This window comes from Cetorhinus maximus, chromosome 10 (assembly GCF_964194155.1).
Source record: "Cetorhinus maximus chromosome 10, sCetMax3.hap1.1, whole genome shotgun sequence".
NCBI lineage: Eukaryota > Metazoa > Chordata > Chondrichthyes > Lamniformes > Cetorhinidae > Cetorhinus > Cetorhinus maximus.
In genome coordinates, this window is record NC_135888.1 from 16,887,610 (window position 1) to 16,912,501 (window position 24,892).

The 24,892-nt window shown below is 39.5% G+C and overlaps 1 protein-coding gene across 4 annotated transcripts in view; it reads right to left on the bottom strand.

The window, feature by feature from the left end:
• Positions 1-24,892, bottom strand: part of fubp3 (far upstream element (FUSE) binding protein 3) — a 91,283-nt gene that overhangs the window by 33,342 nt on the left and 33,049 nt on the right. For all 4 annotated transcript variants that reach the window (XM_078550057.1, XM_078550056.1, XM_078550055.1 and 1 more), the window contains exons 3-12: positions 22,389-22,422; positions 21,231-21,280; positions 17,948-18,019; positions 17,637-17,694; positions 15,923-16,088; positions 11,090-11,188; positions 6,354-6,452; positions 5,099-5,201; positions 3,000-3,100; positions 1,137-1,281 (exon numbers count right to left, since the gene is read on the bottom strand). In XM_078550057.1, coding sequence (XP_078406183.1) covers positions 1,137-1,281; positions 3,000-3,100; positions 5,099-5,201; positions 6,354-6,452; positions 11,090-11,188; positions 15,923-16,088; positions 17,637-17,694; positions 17,948-18,019; positions 21,231-21,280; positions 22,389-22,422 — 927 coding nt within the window. The remainder of the gene's footprint in view (positions 1-1,136; positions 1,282-2,999; positions 3,101-5,098; positions 5,202-6,353; positions 6,453-11,089; positions 11,189-15,922; positions 16,089-17,636; positions 17,695-17,947; positions 18,020-21,230; positions 21,281-22,388; positions 22,423-24,892) is intronic.

Consider the following 24,892-nt stretch of genomic DNA (forward strand, 5'->3'; position numbering starts at 1 on the left):
ATGCCATTATGTCAATAATTCATGATAGGGGAAAACCACACAATTGTGGATTACGATCTAAAAATGCTGACTCTTACCCTTATTTAAATGCAATTCAATGACACCAGTCACTCTGCACCCTCCATATATTTGCCTTTCTGGTATAACAACTATTTCCCACTATTAAAGCATAAATAGTTCAAAACATGGAATTAAAGGGTCACATGACAATGGTCTGGCCCCAAACACCAACAGATCCTAGCCTGTCAACCTACTCTGTGCAGGCACCAAGTGGGGACTTGAATTCAAGGACAAAAGTCCCCACATGGTACAGCCAGCAGTTGGGCAAAATTAGAGTTGGCCTGAGAGAGCTCTGATCTATCCCTTCACGGTGGCTGGAAAAACACGCTGTGAGAAGTGTTGACTCTAAACACCTCAGTTTGTAGTGGAACAGTTTTATCCTCCATTGCTACACAAGTTGGAATGGAAAGGCCGTTGCAGTCCTCAGGTTTTGAGGACAGAAACAGGTTTCTGCTCCATGCAGAGAAATGCAGGAATCACGGCAGATAAGTCTTCTAAATTTTGATAACTTTCCTCCCAGGGCGTGGAAGAAATTGGCTCAAATAGCTGGGCATAATCATGTTATCCACCAATACAACAATCTATTAAGCAACTGAATTCTTCTTGCTTGTAATGATGAGCTTCCAACTTGGCATAGCCCTTTTATCCCTTCCAGTGAGACACAAAACATGGTACAAGGAACAATCCAAGAAGCAACACCGCTAACCTTTCCAACCAAAATCCTGGAACTCCCTCACTAATGGCACTGTGCACCACATGAACTGCTACAGTTCAAGGCAGTGGCTCACCATCACCTTCTCAAGGGCAATTAGGAATGGGCAATAAATGTTGGCCTTGCCAGTGACACTCGTCCAATGAGCAAATATGAAAAAGTTGAATTAATGAAGATGCCAGTGCCAAGTCCCATTTCTCCCCTACCAAAAAATGTGCCCCCCACTAAAAGCCTCTGCTATGCCATTTCAGGTTTTCTTTCAAAGTTGTAATCTTCTATTGTTATACAGTAATTACTACAGTAATGTGAAGTTTGCAATTAACAAAGTTCACCACAATTATGCAGCATCAGATCATTATCATACCTCTTCCAATAACTAAGCCACATTTATCAGCGGGTATTGTATATGTTATCTCCTGCATGCCACCTGGAGGTCCCATATTCCAGTCACTACGACCCCTACCCCGTCCTCTTCCTGGACCGCCAAAGCCAGATTGACCATCTCTTTCCTGAAAGAATGAATATGCATTAAACAATGCAGAGCAGAAATACAAATATAGTTCTGTTACTATTTATACCGAGGTTTTGATTACTTGATGTCAAAGTGCATTGAGCAGTGACAGATAAATTGATTCTTTTTAATCTTGGGGTGGACGATTAGTTTTATGATCCAGGAGTTGACAGATATGGAACACTTGCAAGAGTTCACCTAGTTTCAGCACTGTTTTACTTCGAATAGAAGCAATCATCGAGCTGTGTAAATACACTCCATCTAATGGAATGAAACTAGTATTGCAGCATTTTACTTCAATTTACCTCAGAGGTCCAGTAGCTTAGTCCTAATATTTTAGTAGGTCCTATTTCTCCATCAAAAATTATACAATAGTTTAATATAGTAATTCAAACTGAAATGGGCAAAGATAAATGAGAGAGGATATAGTTTTTCCTCACCCACAGTCAGGTTATTTTCAGCTCTCACGTGGCAGACGAAGTCTAGACCAAGTATCGGGGTGAATCAGAGTAACAGGAAGGAATAATCCCTACCGACATAATTCAGGGCCTATTTTAAAGTTATATATTCTAAGCTTAATTGCATATAACACTTTAATTTGATAATTAAATGCAAGCCAATTTTTGAAGAATTGGTTAAGCATAGGGATTTCTCTTAAATCTAACTAAAAGATCAATAACACACTAAGCCTCTTATGTTTACTATAAAGTTTCCCTTAAACCAGGTAGATATTAAATTAGCAAAAATAGTAGATAAAATATTAAGTGAGGTCTACTGAACGTTTGCCAACACTGTGTCCAGTCTTAAATACAAAGGATAGATAGCCCCTTGGGTGAGGTACCCATGGAATCCTATATCAATATGCGCCAGTACCTTCAGAAGGGAAGAAATCTAGGTGAGGAAGGAATGGAGAAAAAAACGATTGAGGCAAAATGAAACAAAGCGACTAATGAACAAGAATATAGCAATCAATAGATTTGCTAAACTATAAATATAATAGGTAGAGTTTCCACTTTGGGTATAATTGTCAAAGTGCAGGCAAAATATATGTTTGAAAATTGTGTTCGTTAGGTCATGCTTCATGCTACTGTTAAATTATTTTGCATAGTCACAAACAGAAACCAGGGCAATTAAGTAGCTTAATAAGATGGATGTATTTCTTTTCTATTAAAAAGTATTATTTGATGTACGTGAGTGTGGTAACCTGGTGTCGTCTTAACACAGCTAAAATGGTCTTCTCGCCCAGTCCTCCAGCTGTACATACCCCGACTTAAAATCACAGAAAACTACTTGTTAATAAAAAAAATCCACTGAGCCATTTAATAATTTAATCGGTGCACACCGGTCAATTTCTTAGTAAATTATATTTTTTGAGATGAAAATGTGCCTACTAGTGCCTGTGCACCTAAAAAAATGAGCTCAATCTGAAGAGCCTTCTCCAAATAGCGCAATCTTGCAATTTCGACCCGAGGGCAATGATGAGTTTTGTGGATGGGGCCCGACTCATGTGAATTGAGCCTTGAACCTATGCATTTTGTGAAAAACACGAATGTCAATGATCCTGTGCATAACTCATTTTTAAAACTCCCAGGTCTTGAATATTGATTTGTCCAATTCCACTCAGATTATGCTGACATGTAGCGGGAGTAAGTGGAAACTGCACACCTATGCATTTTTCTTTGCTTAATTAAAGCATTTAAGCCTTTAGTTCCTCACCTGCGCAGTGTGAATAAGTTCATTAATCATATGAGAAGCATGTTGACACCTATCTGGAGGTCCCATCACCTGAGCAATTCTGTCTGGCATTATACCATCATCTAGAAGGAAAACAAGGTTGGTGAGAGACACACACACACACACACACACACACACACACACACACTTCCTTTTGACAGCTCAAAGTCTTTTAAAGGCCTGGGGGGGCGGGGGCTGAGTGGACAGAAATACTGAACGGAAGCTCATTAATGATGGGCAGAGAGCCATAATATGTTTTACAGTCTGACAGCTTAAACTCTTTCAGAACCAATGATTAAAATATTTTATTTTAATTGATGATCACCATATCCCACAGTAAAGGAAGGGTTAAACGCATGACTGCTACCTCCAAACAAACTTATGTCTCTCAATGGTCTCAAGATTCCTTCATTGGTACTATGAATAAAAGCACCATGCTGTGCAGCACTCTTCACACAGAAATATATCTGTACTGAATTAGCTGGTCTCTCCTGGACCAGTGGGTGCAGTACTACGACTGGCCTCGGTAACCTTAGACATCAGGGCTGGGGTGTCAAAGGAAGAAAACGAATTCAGGAAGCCTTGCTGCTCATCTGGTAACTTATGGGGAATACAGGATCACACTTAGCAGTGCCACCTGCCAGAATTGAACAGTTTGTCAACAGTTAGTCCATAAAGAATGCCCATCTGAATCACAAACTGAAATCCCCAGTGCCCCAAGAGCCTTTGGAAGACAAGACTGGAAAAAATGGAAAAGTGACCCCCCAAAAACTGTAAAGGATAGACTTGTTTGCAATCTAGTGAATGAAACAGTCTGCTATTTTTACAGCAGTGGACAACCAGAATAATCACAAGCAAACTCACTGAAGATGTAACACGGTCAGGAAAAAATCTCATTACTGGGACCCTTTTAACAAAGTATTTTAATATCTTTACCCCAGTAAATACATAAAGTCAGTTAACTGGAATGAAGAGCTGGCAGCTGTTACATTAATAAATAGTCTCATTAAATGAACCAGACAACCAATCTTAAAACAACCTTCTAAAATGATCAGACTGAAAAGCACTGCAATACAACTAATGAAGCTCCTTCAACACTAACGGACCAATTATCAGTCTTCTGAAACATAACTGATGTCCTATACAGTGATTTAAATGTTTGCTATGTTAGACGTCCACCAACTGCATGGGTTGAGGGGTACAGCACAGGCTTGAAAGACGGTGCTAAAACAGGAAACGTCTATTCACTTGTAATTAAAAGGCAATTGGAAGTTTTGTTTTGCTGCTGCTTAAATCAGGAAGGATTATTTTGGAAGATCCTTACAAACTGTATTTTAAGGTCATCTTTTTAATCCCGCACCTTCGTCCTCCAGGCATAACAGCATGACAATTTGGTTTAAACCCAACTCATGTTTCCAGTGAACTCTGAAATGGGCTTTGCTGAGCTGCTTTGCCTGACCAGGTTCAATTAGCTCAATGCAGTTATGCAATCTACATCTGGAAATCCTTTGATTAAGAAAGACACGGCACAAGAGACCATTCGGCCGATCACGCCTGTGTCTGCACTTTGAAGGAGCTATTCAACTTCAGTCAAAAGGATTTCAGTGATTCAAAATTAGGCTAAGTGGTCATTTTTCAGACTATTGCACAACTGCTATTTTCAGTAAGGTATAATATCTGTTTGAATGGAAAAGAACATTCAGCAGTAAAGCACTCGGGATTTATATGAAGAACATTTTCAACTAATACCAGTAGGATGAAATATTGGTGATCAGTTATGGCAGAACGAGCAGCTAAATATCATTGGAGTCACCATTTTGTTTCTGCATTTTTCGATTGAATTACATTTACCTGTGAGTATTTGGTTTCAAATTGTACAAGTTTTAAAAACGGGTGCATGAATGATTGGGGTTGCAATGAGTTGGGCAGCAAAAGAAAATTAGGGGAAGTGTCTTTTTCTTTAATAGGTGACCACTCAAAAATGCAGGTTTTAACAACCTACAAGAGTTGTACTAAAATCCAAATTGAATGGACCTCCTTTGCAAAGTGTTCCGCTCACACGCCAAATGATGTCTCCTTACCTGGCTTAAACTGGATCCTAACACCAGCATCATTTTGAATCTTTTTTATCATTTCACCATTTCTTCCTATTACAATACCAACAGCAAACCTAGGTACAGCAACCTGGAGGTGGGGGAAAAAAGAGTTTTAATTCCACACACATTCTTGTAAATTGGCCATTACAAATGTTTAGCACATCAACTCAACCTACTTACTCCGATTAGTGGAATGACTGTTTAACCCAACAAAACCAGTTGCTCCTTGACAGATCAACTCATCGGCCTGCTTCTTTGTAGAACTTCACGAACAACTAATTGTGACAACCAAATATGCCAAATCTACAGGACTTCAGCATTAGAATTTTATCTATCTTCATCATAGATTGTATCTATTCTCCACTTTCATTCTGAAGGAATGGACTCCTTCTGGGTCACAGCTCCATGAACTCAAGTGCCAGGTAATTTTCCGACATGATTATTCATGACAGTAATGAGTACTGCCATCGTTCAAACTTGGGGCATATCAAACAAGCCCAATTCTGTCCTTACCTGACACCCACTTCAAGCTTTGGGCACTGGATAGAGATCAGAAGCAGAAATCCTGCCAATTTGCCACTCATTATCCCAAGATGCATATAATGCTTCTACTGGCAGAAGATTGGCTCAACACAGACAAGGAATTACATGTTGGATCTTCCTGGTTTGAATAGTTTAGATGCGCACTGAATACTCTCCCAGGAGCCACTGGGGAATTAACAAGGCTGGGCTGATAAATATTCAAAATATTGTGCAAAATTCTCAAACAAAAATATCTCTAACAGTTAAACTCTCGTTAACAGGATCTGGATTCATTGAGGTATGAGAGAACAGCAGCTATTTTCAAGTGCATTTAAATCTATATCGATGGGGATAATCCAAAGTGTGCATCCCAGATGTATTTCAATAGTGTAACATGGTTATACTTAACAGACATCTGTCAGGTGAATCATTGTCTCTCCTGCAAACATAGACACTGCAACCATGATGCCTAGAGTATGGGCAGAGAGTATAATCTGGCTGTTTGAACTTGAGTGAATTTACTGGCATGAAAGATCCAACTCATGCCAACAGGTAAAAACAACAGTTTCATAACTAATGATGCAATATAAGCACAGGGTGCTCCATGCAGTAAGACGCAATGCAGCTGCAACAGAATGAGAAGTCTGCCCAAACATCATTCGAAAATTTTAGAAGCCTACTATCACTTCAACACAAGCAGAAGTTATCCAGTACTTACATCTACACTATTTCCTCCCATTCTGGAACCATATTCATTCCGCCTGAAGTCACCTTGATCTTTATCTCTGATTATTTCCAAGACCATCTCTTTTGCTTGCTGGGGGTGGGGAGGAAAGGCAGAGAGGGGAAACAAACAAGGTTATTGGAGGTGATCAATCATTTGCATGAGCACTGTGCGTGCGAAAACAAATCATCACATATACATTAATTGTAGCTTTCAAGACTGTGCCATGATTGAAAAAAATAAAAATTCATTTTTGCAGCCAACGTTAAATAAAGACAGAATTACAAAGCCATGAAGAGTTACATGAGAGCTCTCACTTGCATTTTCAGTGCTGGAAAGTCACAAATCAGCTCAGCTAAAGTACTGCACTTTTTGTTTTGTTTCCCTACAGTGTTCTTGATCTTTGTCAGAGCAAATTCAAGCAGGGTATTCCAAAGCAAGCAGTAAGCAAGCCACATTCCTCACAATAATGATAGAGGAACAGAAATGAAACAGTTGCCCAAATCATAATTGGCAATTACATATTCCAGGATATCAAACTTTGTGGATGGGTAGTGAAGGGTTAAAAAAAAAAACCCACAGTACCGGAGAAAATGTTTCATAGTACTAGAGCATTGGAATTTAAACAGAGAAGTGCTCCAAAATAGAACAGCTTTGGACTGAACCAAGGGATAAGCAAAGGTTCCAGTCACATACAGGGCCTGTATTATAGAATGCTCACTCGTGGAAAGAAAAGAGAATTCAACATTTGTGGGAAAATTAGAACCATCGATGCAGATTTTGATTCTCCAAATAAATTAGACAGATAAAGAAAACACTTGGTGGAAAGGGAAGGTCTCTGCCGTAGGTTCAGGACTTCTTTTAGTCAGTATATTGCTCCAACAGAGAGGAAGCATGACTGGCTCTAGATAATGAAGTGGAGCCAGTAGAGTTCTTAAAGGTAGGTAAACATTTGGGTAAATATAATCGCAATACAATTAGGTTCAAAATATGAATAGAAAAGGCAAAAGAAAAAGTTAAGGCCAAGGGCCAAAGAAAACGCTACAGCAAGAAAGAAATCTTGCTCAGATTATAGGGAAGAAAAAAAAATGGCCAATAGATTCACAGATTAGCAATGGGAATTATAAACAGTGGTAGTAAACTGTGCAGTGCACTGGTCAGGCCACACCTTCTATACAATGCTCAGGTCACAAATATTAGACACATTCATGGATTAGAGGTAGCACAGAGGAGAGCCAAGGGGGTAAACAATGTCAGAGGTAAGACAGGAGAAACTTGACCTTTGCATGAAGGGTCTGAGGGGTGAAGATATCATGAGGCTTATAAATCAGTAAGACAAAGGCAAATCCAAAAACTCTAGCTAAATTCTAAAAGAGGCACCAGTTCAAATTAATAAAATACAAACTTAGGACAGGAATCAGAGGTTGTTCTCCACACACAGTAAATAATACATGCGATGGACTCCTGGATACAACACAGAAGACAAAGTCTAGAATCATTTAACAGACAATTGGATACATAATGAAGGATTTGGGTCTTTCTGGTGAAAGATTAGCTGAATGGCATTCCTCACTCAAACGGAAGGAAGAATGCAAAGAGTAGGTGCAAAACAGTAGTCTCATGACCAAAAAGGATGTAGCGGGCAGTGTATTCTGGGGTCACTTATTTTCTATATACATAAACGAACTACGGAGTTGAAGGAACATTGAAATTTGATGATGACAACAAATTAGGTTAGCATGATAAACTGCAAGTCAGATTATGAATACAGGAGGAGAAAGAGGCAAACAAGACCAAACTAAATGGCAGATGCATTCAACGTAGAGGACATAAGAAATAGGAGCAGGTGCAGACCATACACACCTCGGTAGCCTGCTCTGCCATTCAGTATGATTATGGCCGATTTTTTGCCTCAGCTCATTTTTCTGTCTGTTTCCCATATCCTTTGATTCTATGATAGACCAAAAATCTGTCTATCTCAACCTTAAATATATTCAATGATGGCACATCCACAACCTTCTGGGGCAGAGAATTCCAAACATTCACCATACTTTGAGTGAAGAAATTTCTCCTCATCTCAGTCCTAAATGACTGGCCCCTATCCTGAGACTATGTCCCCATGTCCCAGATTCCCCAGCCAGGGTAAGCAACCTCTGTGTCTATCCTGTCAACCCCCTTCAGTATCTTGTATGTTTTAATAAGACCATCTTTCATTTTTTTTTAAACTCCAGCAAGTATAGGCTCGTTTTACTTCTCATTCCTGGAACCAATCGAGTAAACCTTCACAATAGGGCCATCCAAGTCAAATATATCCTTCCTTTGATATGGAGACCAAAACTGCGCATATTGCTCCAGGAGTCATCTCACCAAAGCCCCATTCGTTTGTAGCAAGACTTCCTTATTCTTGTACTCTAATGCTTTTTCAATAAAGGCCAACATGCTATTTGTCTTCCTAACTGCTTGCTGTATCTGCACACTAACTGTCTTACTTATACAAGTACACCCAAGTATCCCTGAACAACATTTAGAAGTTTCATGCCTTTTAAAACATATTCTGTTTTCCTATTCTTACTATCAAAGTGAATAACCTCACACTCCCCCACAATATACTCTATACGTCACCTTACTGCTCATTCACTTAACCTGCCCATATATCTTTGCAGCCTCTGTGTCCTCACTGCTTACATTCCCACTTAAGCTTTGTAACGTCAGCAAACTTAGATACACCACTCTCTGCCTCTTCATCCAAATCACTGACACAGATTGTAAATAACGGAGGCCCTGGCACTGATCTTTGCAGCACTCCACTCGTTACAATCTGCCAACTTGAAAACGTCCCATTCATCCCTACTCTCTGCTTCCTGTCCATTAACTAAATCTCCAGCCATGCTAATTTATTATGCCCAACTTCATAATCCCTTATCTTGCCTACTAACCTTTTATATGGCACCCTATCAAATGTTTTTTTGGAAATCCAAGTATACTACGTCTACTGGCAGACCTTTATCTACTCTACCAGTTACATTCCCGTAAGACACTAATAAATTTGTCAAGAAAGATTTCCTTTTCATAGATCCATGGAGACTCTGTCTGGTCAAACTATGATCAGAGAAATGTGTATTAGTACATTTTGGAAGAAACAAAACAATCCCGAAATAGTTGAGATTTTAAGTGCAGCGGAGGAATCTCTGTACATTCATACACAGGCCATTAACAGCATCAGCACAAGTAGACAAGGCCAAAAAGGTAAACAAAATTCTTATTTTTGTTAATCTACAGGTTTAGTGTAGAAATGCTAGGAACTAATGGACTAGAACGAGATCTTAGCAAGGCTGCAACTGCAGTATTGCAGACAGTTTTTGACACCCAAATGAGAATGAAAGATTGCATCTTTGAATAGAGACTAGATATTAGGCCTTTTGCACTAGAAGGGGTGACCAGATTTCAAGGTCTTTATGATGTTAACGTACTGATGGAATGCTTCCACAAATTGGTGAGATTGTAAGAGGCAGAAGTTTAAGATAACCATATAAATAATTAAAGGAGGGGCAAGAAATACAGGTTGTGTAACCCATGAGGTGGATTGCGTTTCGGTATTCAGATATTTTTGGTTTTCAGATCCAAGGTAGACCTATTTACATTACAATAGCCTAAGCCTAGGCTAGCTATAGTCTACAAATACGAGGTTGTTTCTCCATTTTCCAACTCTCTCTCACCCTGTTTCTTACCTGTTAACACTTATTACACCTGTAATATATTACATTGCTTTATTAACATACAAATTAGCTACATAGGCATTCAAAAAAACATTCAGTTTTCGGATGTACGGATAAAGGATATTCAACCTGTAATTTCTCTAGAGGATAGTTAGCAAGGAAAACTGCATGCCACAAAGCATTGTTGAAGCAGGATCCATCAATTCTTTTACAGGGGAATTTAGATGGTTGCATGAAAAAGATAATTAGAAAGCAAATGGAAGCAAAGGGGAAAAGTGGGATTAGATGAGTGATTCACGTTTAGGAAAAAAAGCACGAGCACACAGCTGATAGACCAAATAGGTTGTTTCTTTGCTGTAACATTAAGATTCTATGTACGTGGTAGCCTTACTAGGCTGCTTAATTTACTGGGACTGGCAGAATATCTCTCTATGTCAGAGGAATTTTGTGCCTGCATGCATGGAAATGTATTAACAGCCTCTGATATGTATGTACACAGGGCGCGGGGAGGAGCCTAAAAAGAGCAGAAATGAGGGAAAGTTTCACGCAAAATAATTTCCCATCATTTCCATGGATAAATTTGGGAATAAAAAACAAAGAACTTCATATTTACCCCAACACATCAAGCTATCTTTTCAGCTGAACAACCTAGGGCCAGCATTCTATACCCATTTCAGGTTTTCAGTCTCTGCAGTTTTGCTCATCCCAACCTGGCAGAAATAACATTGCGCCTATTCTCTCCTTGGCACAAAATTTGCAGTTTCCCATTTTACCAAGTGAAAGGCAAAGCCAGCACTGACATGGTGAGATGGTAAGCAAATTAAAAATGGCACTGGTTATCAATGAAAACAAAGTCAGTGTGCCCCTGAACACTCCGGCTCAAGGATTTTAGAGTTAGGTTAGGTAAACAATTTTTACGTGCATATACTGAGGTACACTGGGATAAACTACACAGAAGTCATGCGCTAATCAACTCTCCCACTGTCTCAACAAGGGATACAGAGGTCAACTCACCTGTACTTTGTAAGGATCTCCTGTAATCCTCAGTGGTTTGTCTGCACCTGTGGGAAGTGGTCCATCCTGAATCATTATCATTTTTACACCAGTTCTTTCCTGAAAGAGAAAAAAAGGATAATTCTCCCACACTGCAATCAGTTAAAACAAAGCTTTGCATGTCCATTTGGCCAGTCATCTGGTTAACTTTAGCCAGTGGTGTTTCTGGTTATGGGCTTTTAGATCCTCAACATTACAAATCTACCCTCCAAGGGATAAAGTTGCTCAGGGTTAAACGGGTTGGTGGATTTAACACTTATTTGCCATAAAAGGAAATGCACTTGTCATTAAAAATGATCACCGAATAGATAACTGTTCTCAGTACAGGATTGTTGAGAACCAAATAAATAGGTGACCTTGCGAAGCTTCATGACCTGTGGCTAAACAGCCACATAAAATTCAGCTCAATGTACCAAATTATGCAATATAGTTGTGTACATCAAGTATACCATAATTTTTGCTCTGACCAATTTTCCCACAAGATGCATCCAGAGAAAGGACTATGAAGATTCCCAGTGTTCTTTCAATCTCAGCAAGTCAAAACTCATATAGGTCACGTTAGGTACAAAGAACTTTCTCCTGTTTCTATACACTCTGCCTACAAAGTGTAGTTTCAAAATAAATAATTGAGCATTAACACCCTCTCCTCAAGAGAACTGCTTTGCACACTTGCAAGTATGACAACAGACTTTATGGACAGCCTCTAACAAATGGGACAAAGTTTAGGTAAAGCAATACTGGCACTAAACCCAAGATTCCCTCATCCTAGGGCATTCAGCTGACAATTGCATTCTCAGACTCGTGTTTAAAAGATTGATAAGGTGCCTGGCATCTCGAGCTGGGTTGCTATCTTTGTATTGTCATTTCTGGGATGTGAAAATACGACATCACTTGGGCTGCCAGTGGTCCTCTCCACATTCACTGGCTGCTCACTGAAAATGCTGACCAGGGGTTCCTGCAAGCCAAGGCATGTATAATGTGGTGTTCATTCTCCTATGCCTGGAGATGAGAAAAAATTTTCCCCAGAAGGTTGTGAATCTTTGGAACTGGAGAATGGTGGAGGCGGAGTCATTTAATATTTTTAAGGCAGAGGTAGATAGATTCTTGACTAAGGTTATCGGGGGTAGGTAGAATTGAATTGAGGCCACAATCAGATCAGCCATGATCTTATTGAATGGCAGAGTGGGCTTCAGGGGCCGAATGGCCTACTCTTGCTCCTAGTTCTTATGTTCGTGGAGTCCATTTGGAAGGACTCCCCACTTCATCAGAAATTTCTGAAACAAATAGCCAAAGGTACGTTTTAATGAACCAAAAAGTGAAGTACAAGGCCCATTTTTAGCCTTATCTTGGAAATTATCCCTTAAACGCCACAAGCCTTATTTGTACCTATCCAAGGGATCCTTGTTGTACAGTAATACAACAATGTTTATTCCCCCACTGTGAATACGTTTATGTTTATAACTGCCACAAAGGATGATAAAGATTGCACTGCAATAATTAGATTGGAAGTCTGTAACCTAGCACACACTCAGGAAAACTCTCTCAAGCCCCAACCAGACATCATTGAGCAATCCCGCTTGAGCACCTTCAGGTACTTGCAGCTGTGCAGAGTGAGCTGCAAGTGAACCAGTTTCGTATGGTGCATTCAAATCTTTTTTTTAAACAAATAAAACTACTGTTGCGTCAACCGTGGCTCAGTTGCTAGCACTCTCACTAAGTCAGAGAAAGTCATGTGTTCAAGTTCCACTTCAGGACTTGAGCACAAAGATCAAGGCTAACACTCCATTACATTATTGAGGGAGTGTGGCACTGTCAGAGCTGTCGTCTTTCAGACGAGACATTAACCGAGGCACCATATGTTCTCTTATGTGGACATAAAAGATCCCGTGGCACTATTTTGAAGAGCAAGAAGTTTATCCTTGGTGCATTGGCCAATTTTAATCCTCAATCAACACCACAAAAACAGATCATCTGGTCATTATCACATTGCTGCTTGTGGGATTTTGCTGTGTTATCTACATTAGAACAGTAACCACACTTCAAAAAAAAAATCCATTGACTGTAAAGCACTTTGGGAAGACCAGTGATCATGAAAGGTGCTTTGTTTTTTACTTCTTTGGGGGATGTGGCATTGCTGGCAAAGCCAGCATTTGTAACCCATCCCTAATCACCCTTAAACAGAACATTTCAGAGGACAGTTAAGAGTAAACCACATTGCTGTGGAATCACATGTAGGCCAGACTGGGTAAAGACAGCATATTTCCTTCTCTAAAGGGCATTAGTGAACCAGATGGGTCTTTATGTCAATCAATGAAAGTTTCATGGTCACCATTACGGAGACTAGCTTTACATCACATTTTAATTGAATTTAAATTCCACCAGCTATCATGGTGGGATTTGAAGCCACGTCCCCAGAGTATTAACCTGAACCTCTGGAACTAGTCCAGACTCATTACCACTATTCTACCATCTCCCCTATATAAATGCAAGTCCTTTTTTTTCTTTTCACTAAAGCTGCTCGTTAGGAATATGTACTTATTTTTTTCTCTTTCCTCTGCCAATCCAAAAACAAAGGATTAAAGATAGTCAACTTCTTCTACAAAACTTTGTTTTGCTGAATGTTATAGAACAGCGAGGGCTGGTTTAGATGGAATGATGCTTTTATAGGGCATCATATGACAAGTGTCAGCCAATCACCTACTTTATTATTCCATGACTGAGGTTTCCACTATTGTTGGAGGGTGTGCAGCAATTTCTCAAAGCTGTAAGAGGGCCAGAAAAATAAGGCAATGGGCCAAACAGCAGCAGAAAATATGATGCCACAATCAGGCGTGTCCAAACACTGGTTCATGGCCACCTGTAGCCTACAAGCCCAACTATCCAGCCCACTGATCTCAGGTAACTTGGTTCTATTATGTAATGCATACTGGCTGATTCATGTGCCCTTAAATTTGTGGGACTGGAGGTTTCCAAAGAGCTGTTCTTAATGCCATTACCCACTTTGGTGGATAAATCCTAAATCAGAACACTAAGGTCTGTTCACGTTGGAGACTTGAGACGTGTGTAAATGAATGGAAGAAAATTAAAACAAATATGCAAAGTGCTTCACAGACACGGGATTACTTTTGAAGCGGTTATGTAGGCAACCACAGCAGGCAATTTCTGCACAGCAAGAACCCACAAGCAGTCCAGCTTATTGGTTATGGTTGAGGGATAAACATTGACAACAAGGAGAACTCCTTTGCTCTTTGAATAGTACTGTCTCAACACAGGCGTGGTTGACCATCTCAGGCAAAAGACAGCACCTCCAACAATGCAGCACTCTCCCAGAACTGCACTTATGTAGCAACATATATGCTTAACCCCTGCAGTAGGGCTTGAACTCATAACCTTGTAACTGAAGAGGCAGGATGGTTGCATTACATAGTATTCACAGCAAAGAAAAAGTCCATTCAGCCCAACAGGTCCATGATTATGTTTATGTGCCACATACACCTCCTGTAATCCTTCCTCATCTAATCTCATCACCATATCCTATTTCTTTTCCCCCCTCAAGTGTTTATCTATTAACACCTGAAATGCAACTTTGCTAGTCATCTTTACTACTCCTTGTAATAGCAGGTCCACATTCTCACCAGACTGGGTAAAGAAGTTTTCCTGAATTCCTTATTAAATTTAATAATGACTCTCTCATGTTTTTGGTCCCTAGTTCTGGTCTGCCCCATAAGTGGAAACATCTCTACCTGTATCCTTTTGACCCTTCATAATCTTAAAGACCTCAATCTTGACAGTCCTCAGTTTTCATTTTTTCCAGAGAAAGGAGCCCCAGCTTGTTCAATCTTTTCTGATGGTTAAATCTCAGCTCTGGAATCATCCTAGCAAATAGTTTATGAACACTGTCCAATGCCTCTATATCCTTTCTATAATATGGAGACCAAAACTGTCAGAGTACCCCAAAGTGTGGTCTAACCAAAGTGCTATACAACAGTGATTTAGTGTTTGTATGTGTTCTGTGAAGTCGTTTGGACTGTGCCTATGCAGCCCACAAAGAGCATGGACACATATGGAATAAAAATATTGGACAGCTGCAAGTAGAATTTCAAGGGAGCATAATGGTTTCTCTCAATATATTATTAATTAGATTGTTAAAGTTTGTTGATGCTAATTACATTAAGGAAAACAGGTGATGGTATTTGAACACAAATAAGGGATTAGCTGGGACACTGGGTGGAGGTGAGGGGCATTAAAATGAACAAAGTCTATAAACTCTCTCAGCTAGGAAAGGCTCTATATGTCTTAGTTTTGACTTCACCAACCTGTGTGGGTCCTGTTAAGTTAATGCATGGACTTTCTACATTTTGTACACTTGAATTATGAAAAACCAGATGGTAAACATTATACCAAGCATAGGCCAAGTTCAAAAAATACTTGAATATATTATAATAAAATACTGAAGTTACAGGTTTGTCACTAATGAAATCAATCTGAATTTAGAGCACTGAAAATTAAAAACGTATTAGTTAACAACTTTCCGTTAACACATCAGTACTAATGCACTTGAATAACTTGGGTCACAACACAATGGACTCTTCTTGTGCTATTCAGATGAATTCAGAATAGCAGGTAATTGTCGGAATGGTATCAGTCTTGAATGTTCAGACAGTACAGGAAAGTTGGACCAGCAAACTGCTGGGTCCAGTAAGTTTTCAGATTTTGAGATCACATAATACATTTGTAGCAATTGAAAATGTGAGATAAAACTGACTCCACCATATTGTCACAGGCTTCTCATACCTGCAGTTGTTTAATGGTTTCCCCTCCTTTGCCAATGACAAGACCCACTTTGCTGGCTGGGATTTGGATTTCCTGTATAGCGCTGTTGGAACTATCAATGTCATTGTGAAAGCCAGGTCCGTTCCGACACCGATCCACAATCTGTCCTAGGAGTCTTTTTGCTTCTCTAATTAATAAACCAGCACATCATGGAGATCAGTCAAGTATCTTAAAAGCACAAAACTATAGAATTCAAACAATTTTGCATGACTGAATTAATTAAATTACATTCAACAAAATACTTCACAGGAATGTCACAGTATCAGACTAATGTAACCCTTTGCTACAGTCGTTTAGTTTTGTTAGCCGCTTGAAGATTTTCGTTGGTCAAAATATTAAACAGCTTGTTAATTACTTAGGTTCTGGAAAAATTCAGTCCATTTCAGGCAAATAGTTTCATGAGTTTAATATCCCCACAGTTTGGGGCTTCAATGCCCCAGCACTTTAATGTGCTGTAGCACAGGACATTGATTTACAGCTCAAATTCCCCCAATTTTCTCTTTCCTGCCAGGTGGAGACATCAAGCAGAAACTGGTGCTGCCTTATACTTTGAAAGGGGAGGGAAGGAACAAGAGGAGACCACAATTCTCATGCATCTCTCCACAATGATTCAAATGCATCATTGGCAGAGGGCAGTAAACGTGGCATGGGAAACGCTGCTCAGGAACATCAAGAACAAAATATTACAAGCCACACGCAAGCGTGCCATTACTTTTATCAGCTTTTGTGTTTGATATGCCCATGATATACCATTTCTGTGTGGTAAAAGGCATTGACACAAGTCAAATGAGAAAAATATTAGTCTTTAAACTCTGCAAGGGTTACTGTAAAATCTACACTGATCACACCATTGCTTAAGTCTTGCTTCCCTTATTTCATTGTTAGCAGTAATAATTTTGCAAATCATGCTAATGATAAAGTTGCCTATATTTAAGCTATTATCCTGGTGCAGAGGCAGACCATGATCTGTCAGGTCTTGGAACAACACTGCAGGCCATGCAAGACTTGGCAGTATAGCTGTCAGGCAACTTTTGTCCCATCTGTTTATATTTGGTTAATCATCACTCAAATAAAGCTAGCTATGCACATTCATGTGAGAAAGTAGATATAACAGTCGTCTATCTTATCTTGCCTGTTTCAACCCTCTGGGGTCAACTAAAGCTGCACCTAAATCGATCTTATACAGAAGTTTAGCAATTCTTCTAGTTTAAAGTGAAATTCAAGTTTTGTCTTTTTGACACTGGAGATAAATAAATGTCTAGGATGAAAAGAATGCAGCTGCTGAAATGATACTCCCAACAGCCTGTAACTGAACGTGCAGAGTTGGTCAGGGGCCTCAGCGAAGACTAATAGTATTGGGTCTTAGGTGAATATAATTTGGTCCTCAATAGGTAAAGGTGACACTCAGCATTTTGCCACAGAATACTAGGTCACAAGTTCAAGGGTGTCAAGTCATAACAGTAGGTGTGCTATGATTAATCTCAGCAGCCCGGGGTCTTAGATTGGTTGGGGGTGGGTGAAGGGGAGGATGATAGGCAAGGCAAGAACATTTGTGGGAGGGAAACTGGATCCAAAGACATAAGAGGGTGCATGAAAGTCCAAACTATACAACAGATTGCACAGTAGCTTAATATATCAAACATACTCAGGAGAACAGAAGACAGACAATACTTACTCTATGCTCTCTGGGGAGCCTGTCAATGTGCAGGATCTTTCTGGGAGACCTCCACTATCTTGCAGGGGTGCAAAGGAGAAAGTTAGCTCACAGGAAACGAGATATGGTGTCACTACAGAAGCATTTAAGACATATTTGTCATGCCAGAACAGTATCAAAATTTCACATCAATCTAGAAATAATGGTAGCAGGACTACATCACAATATCTTAAGACAAACAAATGCTTTTTAAGAGACTTGTGAGGTGTATGAACATATAATTTTTAAAACCAGAAACTTAAGATAATCTAATCTAACAGCCAAGTGCTTACCAGGCGCAATCTGAATTTTGCAGCCAGATTCCATCTGTATTCGAGATATCTGTTCTCCTCCCCTGCCAATTACTGAAGGGAGCAATAGTAAAAATTGGAGTCAATAGAAGGACGGGATTATCAACACTGCCTTAAAAAGAAGCAGCCCTGCTCTAGTCTATATAGATGCATTTGAATACGACCTGCCTAAAGATGACCGGGGTTATGCCTACACAGTGCATTTAATGCAAAATATATAGAACATTGGAACTGTCATCTATAAGGAACAATTGACAGTTATTGTCATTACATGCAAGTAATTTTAAACAAGCATTTCAACAGTAATATGCTGGGGCGCAAAACGGAGGATGCTAGTTGATAGCTCAGAAATGAATATTCAAACCACAATGCACCCCAAGCTGAGAGTTTCACCAACTCTTAGGTGCAGCAAAAAGAACATCCTAGCAAAAGAAGAGGATGACAAAGTAGGTCTTGCTTCATAGGTAAACACTTCCCACTTTGAGATGTAGAAGTGTTAACCTTCATATGGTTCACATGAGCTAAAGGAGGAAACTTGGTGGCATAAGTAAGGGGGGGGCGGGGGGAGAAATAAGCAAACATCTAAACAGTATGGAAACACTAGGAAAATTCAAAATTTTGCCTTCTATTCAACCCCCATATGGTCTAAAATAAATCTTCTCTAGCAGCAACTGAGTTAAGTGAAACATTGTAATCAGATACATGCATGTGGATTCCATTCAATTCTGAACTGCAGTTTATTCAGGCAAAACGGGCATATTGTCAACCAAAACAGAAAATGCTGGAAAAGCTCAGCAGGTCTGGCAGCATCTGTGGAGAGAGAAACAGAGTTAATGTTTCGAGTCCGTTTGATTCTTCTTCAGAGCTAAAGAGAAGCTTTAGGTCTGAAGGGTCATACGGACTCAGAACATCAACTCTGTTTCTCTCTCCACAGATGCTGCCAGTCCTGCTGAGTTTTTCCAGCATTTTCTGTTTTTGTTTCAGGTTTCCAGCATCCGCAGTATTTTGCTTTTATATTGTCAACCAAACCGCTTATGTAAAAGTTACTAAAAGTAAAAATCCTGTAGGTTTATACAAATGTTTTTTGTAATCCACTTAAAAGCTTCTCTCCCTAGCAGAAAATCTAAGCAGGGAATCCATTGCCAGACTTCAACAAATATTGCCCTATAACTAACCACTATGTGTACAAGGACTACCAAGGATAACACTCGCTCCAATTAGGTTAACATCTCTATTCGGTTCAACACCTCCCTAGAAAGGCTATTCTATGAAAGGTCATCGACCTGAAATGTTAATGTGATTTGTCTGTCCAGAGGTGCTGCCAGACCTGAGTGCTTCCCAGCCTTTCCTGTTTTTATTTCAGATTTCCAGCATTCACTGGATTCTGCTTTAATTTCCCGAGACAGTGAAGCCAAGATCAGCACTGGATTAATGCCCGCCAATTATTCCAATTTTGCTGCACTGAACTCACATCTTATCAAATTACTGTTTTTTCCCTTTTTAAAATGAAGCATATAACTACTGACTGAAGTCCTATGTTCATCCTAGTTTGCATAGCAAATTGAACACATGTATCTCACCCCAGTCACATTCTGAACAGTTGATGAAATCAATAGGATATGAGGCAAGACACAGGGAACAAAAAAAAAGCCTGGACTTTGTTCTTCTCTCTCCTCTCATGCATAAGTCACTGAATCACCAGATTGACACCTTTCATTACGTGGTATACAATACCAATCTAAATCAGAATGGTTACAACCAGGAGGCTATTCAGCCCAGTGTCTGTGCTGACCCTCTGAAGGAGCAATTCACCTCGTGCCACTCCCCTGCCTTTTCCCCATGGCCCGACAAATTTTTCCTTTTCAGATAATGATCCAATTCCCTTTTGAAAGCCCAGTTGATCCTGCCTCCACCACACTCAGGCAGTGCATTCCAGATCCTAACCACTCGCTGTGTGAAGAAGTTTTTCGTCATGTCGCCATTGCTTCTTTTGTCAATTACTTTATATCTGTACCCTCCGGTTCTTGATCCTTCCACCATGGAAACAGTTTTCTCCCCATCTACTCAGTCCAAACCCCTGATGATTTTGAATACCTCTATCAAATCGCCTTTCAACTTTCTCTTCATGAGAACAGTCCTAACTTCTCCAATCTTTCTACTGAACTGAAGTTCCTCATCCCTGGAATCATGAACCTTTTTTGAACTCTCTAGCGCCTTCACATCCTTCCTCAGGTATGGTGCCCAGGACTGTATGCAATACTCCAATTGAGGCCAAACAGATGTTTTATGTATGGTCAACATAACTTCCTTGCTTTGGTACTGTGTGCCCCAATTGATTAAGCCCTGGATGCCATATGCTTTATTAATCACGTTCTCAACCTGCCCTACCACTTTCAATGATTTAGGCACACATACACCACACACAGGTCCCTCTGCTCCTGTACCCCCTTTAGAATTGTAGCCTTTATTTTATATTGTCTGTGTTCACTTGATGCTTCTCTGCACTAAATTTCATTTGCTACTTGTCTGCCCATTCCACCAACCTCCCTAAGTCCTTCAGTCCGAAAAATGTCACCATTACCGTTTCCTGTCATTCAGCCCCAATTTTATATCCACTTTGCTACCGCCCCTTTTAATCCATGAGCTTTAACTTTGCTCACAAGTCTTTTGTGCGGCATTTTATCAAGTCTTTTGAAAGTCCACATACAACACAACAGATTACCCTCTTCAACCCTTTATAACCTCATCAAAAGACACAAGCAAATTAGTTAAACACAATAAGGTAACTCTCCAGTTAAAGATTACTTTCTGTAGTCTTTGCTTCTGCTCCATACCCGTCCTTTCTCACCTCTACCCAACTTCCTAAAAGGAAAACAGCCGAGGTCAAGAACCTGCCATGCAGGCCAACCTAGAGCATGAAATCATGTTTTATCATTATTCAGCAGCTTTATGCATCATGTAATGATCAGGCTATCATTGAACTTCAAAACAATTCTTATTTCACCCAACAAATTTATGGTAACCAAATTCCAAGCCAATTTGCACTGTTCCAATTTTTAAAAAAAAACATGCAACTCTGCAACAGAGATCCAGAGATTCTGCATGCCACAATAGGCGAAAATGTCAATCTAGTATCCTGAGATTATCAGCATAATTAATGCTTCACACAAATAACATTTTGCACGTGTTAAAATGTCATTTACTGTGTTGAAAAAAATAACCTGTAACTTAAACCATATATATTGTCCAAAAGTTTCATACTTACTGAATCCAACCATTTTATCAGGCACTTTGTACTCTTCAGACATTATAGTCCTGAAATAAAAAATTTAAAGGATGCAGTTTACAGGAACAGATTGGAATATCTTTGTTTACCTGCACATCGTAATACCAATAAAACCCAAGGAACTGGATATTCTTCCCCACAATTGGGCCAAAATTACATGACTAGAGGTTATTTCCAGGTTTTCATCACAATAAAAAGGGCAGCGATTTTAAGGAAAATAACTAGTCACTCTCAAACTGACCATTTTTTCCTTCTAAACTTTCAAGACTGTGACTCTTTCTGTCAACAGCAGAGCTGACTTTGGCAGCCCTGGATATTGGTGGTTTTGGGGTGAGGATTGGAAAAAGACTGAAATCAGTTGATTTGTTTTCTGCTTTGAGCAACCATCTGGCCTTCATTCTATATTTCTTTTTATTGAGTTCTGTTCTCAGCTGAACTAAAGGAAAAATTGCAGCAGACGACCCAGTTTTTATCCCTATGCTCCACTATGTAGGAACCTAATGGCTTTTTCACTAATCACACTAGAAACTATTTTGAGGTGGCCAGGGAGATTTTTTTTTTGAGGGGATAGTGATAGCAAGAAAGTGGGACACAGGCATGGTGCAAATTTGTCTGTTCAAGCCATTCATTCCCAAAATATATGCAAACATCTTGCAAATGCAGAAACATTACACCTTAAGAATAATCACAACTGTTAAATCTCCACAATCCCACTGTCTAGTTACAATGCACTTTTTGGAACTGGAGGAGATACTGACTGCCACACCCATACATTTAATGTAACTAATAGAAGCTGTGTGGCAAAGCATTTATGCCAAGATAAAAATTTGCAGAGGTGCTGCAGAGACAGGTGCAGTACATTTCTAAGCCATTTCTCAGTTTGGAGATTGTGAGCCTATGTTAATTATGGATAAATCACTATATTGTCATGACATTGGGTGGTTCTACATTCACACACTTTCTAATGGAACCATGTGTGACAAAAGCAAGGGATCACATACAAGAAAAAAAAATTCTAAAATTATTTCCACTTTTAGCGTCTGGTACCAATTGCTCTGGGGAAGCTTGAAACTGTATAAAATACTTGCATACATACTATAGACAGATACACAATAATTACAACAATCTGTTACTTACCTTTGATGCACCATTCCCCCAAGCTGGTTCACTACTGAGAAAAGGGAAAGGAGAATTAAAGTCTGAAAGCACAAATACTCCTCGTGCAGGTTTCTCCTGTAGACTCTTATTCTGGTGTTAACACACAGGAGTACACTGAAGCAGATTCCAGAACGGACCTTATTGAATGAGGCTATCGATTAACGGTACCATAACCGTTACTGGAAGTTACAACCTGCACACAGTTCAACAGCAGTTACATAGGTAGCTTGACAAAAGGCACAGTGTAGATGGAGACATAACATTATCAAGCGATAGTGATAGACTAAATGAATGAGCAAAATTGGAAAATAGATTTCAATGTTGGCAAATGGACGGTCATCCACTTTGGACCTAAATAGGATAGAACAGGGTACTTTCCAAAATAGTGAAACGCTAGAAACAGTGGCAGTCCAAAGAGATTTGGAGGTCCCAATCATTAAAAATGTTATGAACAGGTACGAAAACAATCAAAAAAGGCTAATGTCATGCAGATTTTTATATCTAGAGGATGAGAATACAAGGGAGTAGAAGTCATTTTTCAGTCATACACAGCCCTGGTTAGACGACACCTGGAGCAGTGTGTGCAGTTTAGGGCACCAAGTCTAGGAAAGATATATTGGTTTTGAAGGAGTGCAGCATAGGTTTACCAGAATGATATCAGAAGCTATGGGGTAAGTTATAAGGAGAGATTACACAAACTATGGGTGTATTCCCTGGAATTTAGCAGGTTAAAGAGTGATTTAATCAATGTTTTCAAGATATTAAAGAGTAACATACAGGTAGATGGAAAGAAACTATTTCCACAAGTTGGGGAGTCTAAGACTAGAAGACGTAGTTTAAAAATTAGTCAGGCTGATCAGGAGTCAAAATAGGAAACACTTCTTCATGCAAAGGATGGTTTGGAACTCTTCTACAAACAGCAGTTGTTAAATTTAAAAACAGAGATTGATAGATTTTTGTTAACCAAAGGCATTGAGAGACATAGGGAAAAAGGCATATGGAGTTAGGTCACAGAACAGCCATGATCTCACTGAATGGTGGAACAAGCTCAATGGGGCTAAATGGGCTTCTTGTGTGCCTACATAATAAGTGTTATTTCTCACAATATCGCTATAGTATTAGAATAACCTGCAGTCAAGTGTGATATGCCAACTGGAATGAGTACCTTGGCTGGCTGTATCCACCTAGGCAACATCAACAACTTGGCAGGCCCTTTTGGATTATGAGCACCAATTTAAAAAACAATGAACAGTGAGAATTGGCACAGCAAAGCTCTCACTTGTCATCCAAATAACCAAGATACTCAGCTGAGGACAAACACAACCTTGATGATCACTTGCCCCTGCTAGCCATTATCTATGCAATACATTTTTGTTACATACAGCTCAGGGTATAGTTCTGCCATTTTTTTGCTACAACCCTCTACAAAAGTCATGGAGTCAACCAGATACGATGCCTTGAAACACCTACTAGGCAAACTCTTAAGAATGGACTGAGCTAATTCCATTTTGAGCCGACACATTTGAAGCATGAAGGCATTAGAATATCAGAGAAGTAAAGTGACTGCCCATGCAGCTAAATTTTCAGATGCAGCAGTTTAACAGAAAAAGTAACTCTTGCTACAAAATACTCTGAAGGGAAGACCTCAGCATAACGAGGAACAGCTACACACCTTTACTTATGATAAACAGCTTAGCACCAACCAAACAAAAACATTCCCCTTCCAATCCCCCACCTAGTTTGGCAGATCAAATGTGCTCAGTACAGCTGAAAGTTGTCACAAGGGCACCCACAACTGATTCTAAACATTCTTCCATTCATACTACTGCTTCTCCACTAGCCAGTGCCAGATAGAGAGAAACAATTCACAAAGCAGGTCGACATTAGTAACAGGAAATGCCACAGCTTTGAAAGCCAGCTGAAATAGAACTCCAGAAACACCAGAATTGAAGTGTGATCAGCAACTATTTTGTAGTTAGGTATTATGGCCATTTCTAATTCACAATGGGCAAGATAGTTGCCTGAAACTGAAAGCAAGGCACACCCAGCTATAAATGCAAACAGCCTCTGCAGCTGTTTGCAGTGGAAGATGCATTTACAAGTTAAAGAACATATTTTTATGCAAACATTTTTTTTTAAAGAAAAAAGTGAAAAGGCTGAAGGTTGAAAAAAGATACTTGTACATAAATTTCAAATCAAGAAATGAAGTGAAAGGCAAAGCTTGATAGCAGAGAGTAGAGATTTTAAAAAGTGAGTTTATCCAACAACTTGCATTTAGAAAGAGCTGTTAACACAGAAAACCATCCAAGGCATTAAAGAGGCATAATCAGAAGAAAATGGACCCCCGAGCCATAGGAAGATATGGGAACAAAGACTGAACATGGCCTTTAATTTGAAAATAAGCCCAAGAGACAAGCAATTTCTTACTGCAAATCTGAATCAAATTTGTCTGACACTGTAAAAACAGCAAGCAAAAACACAAC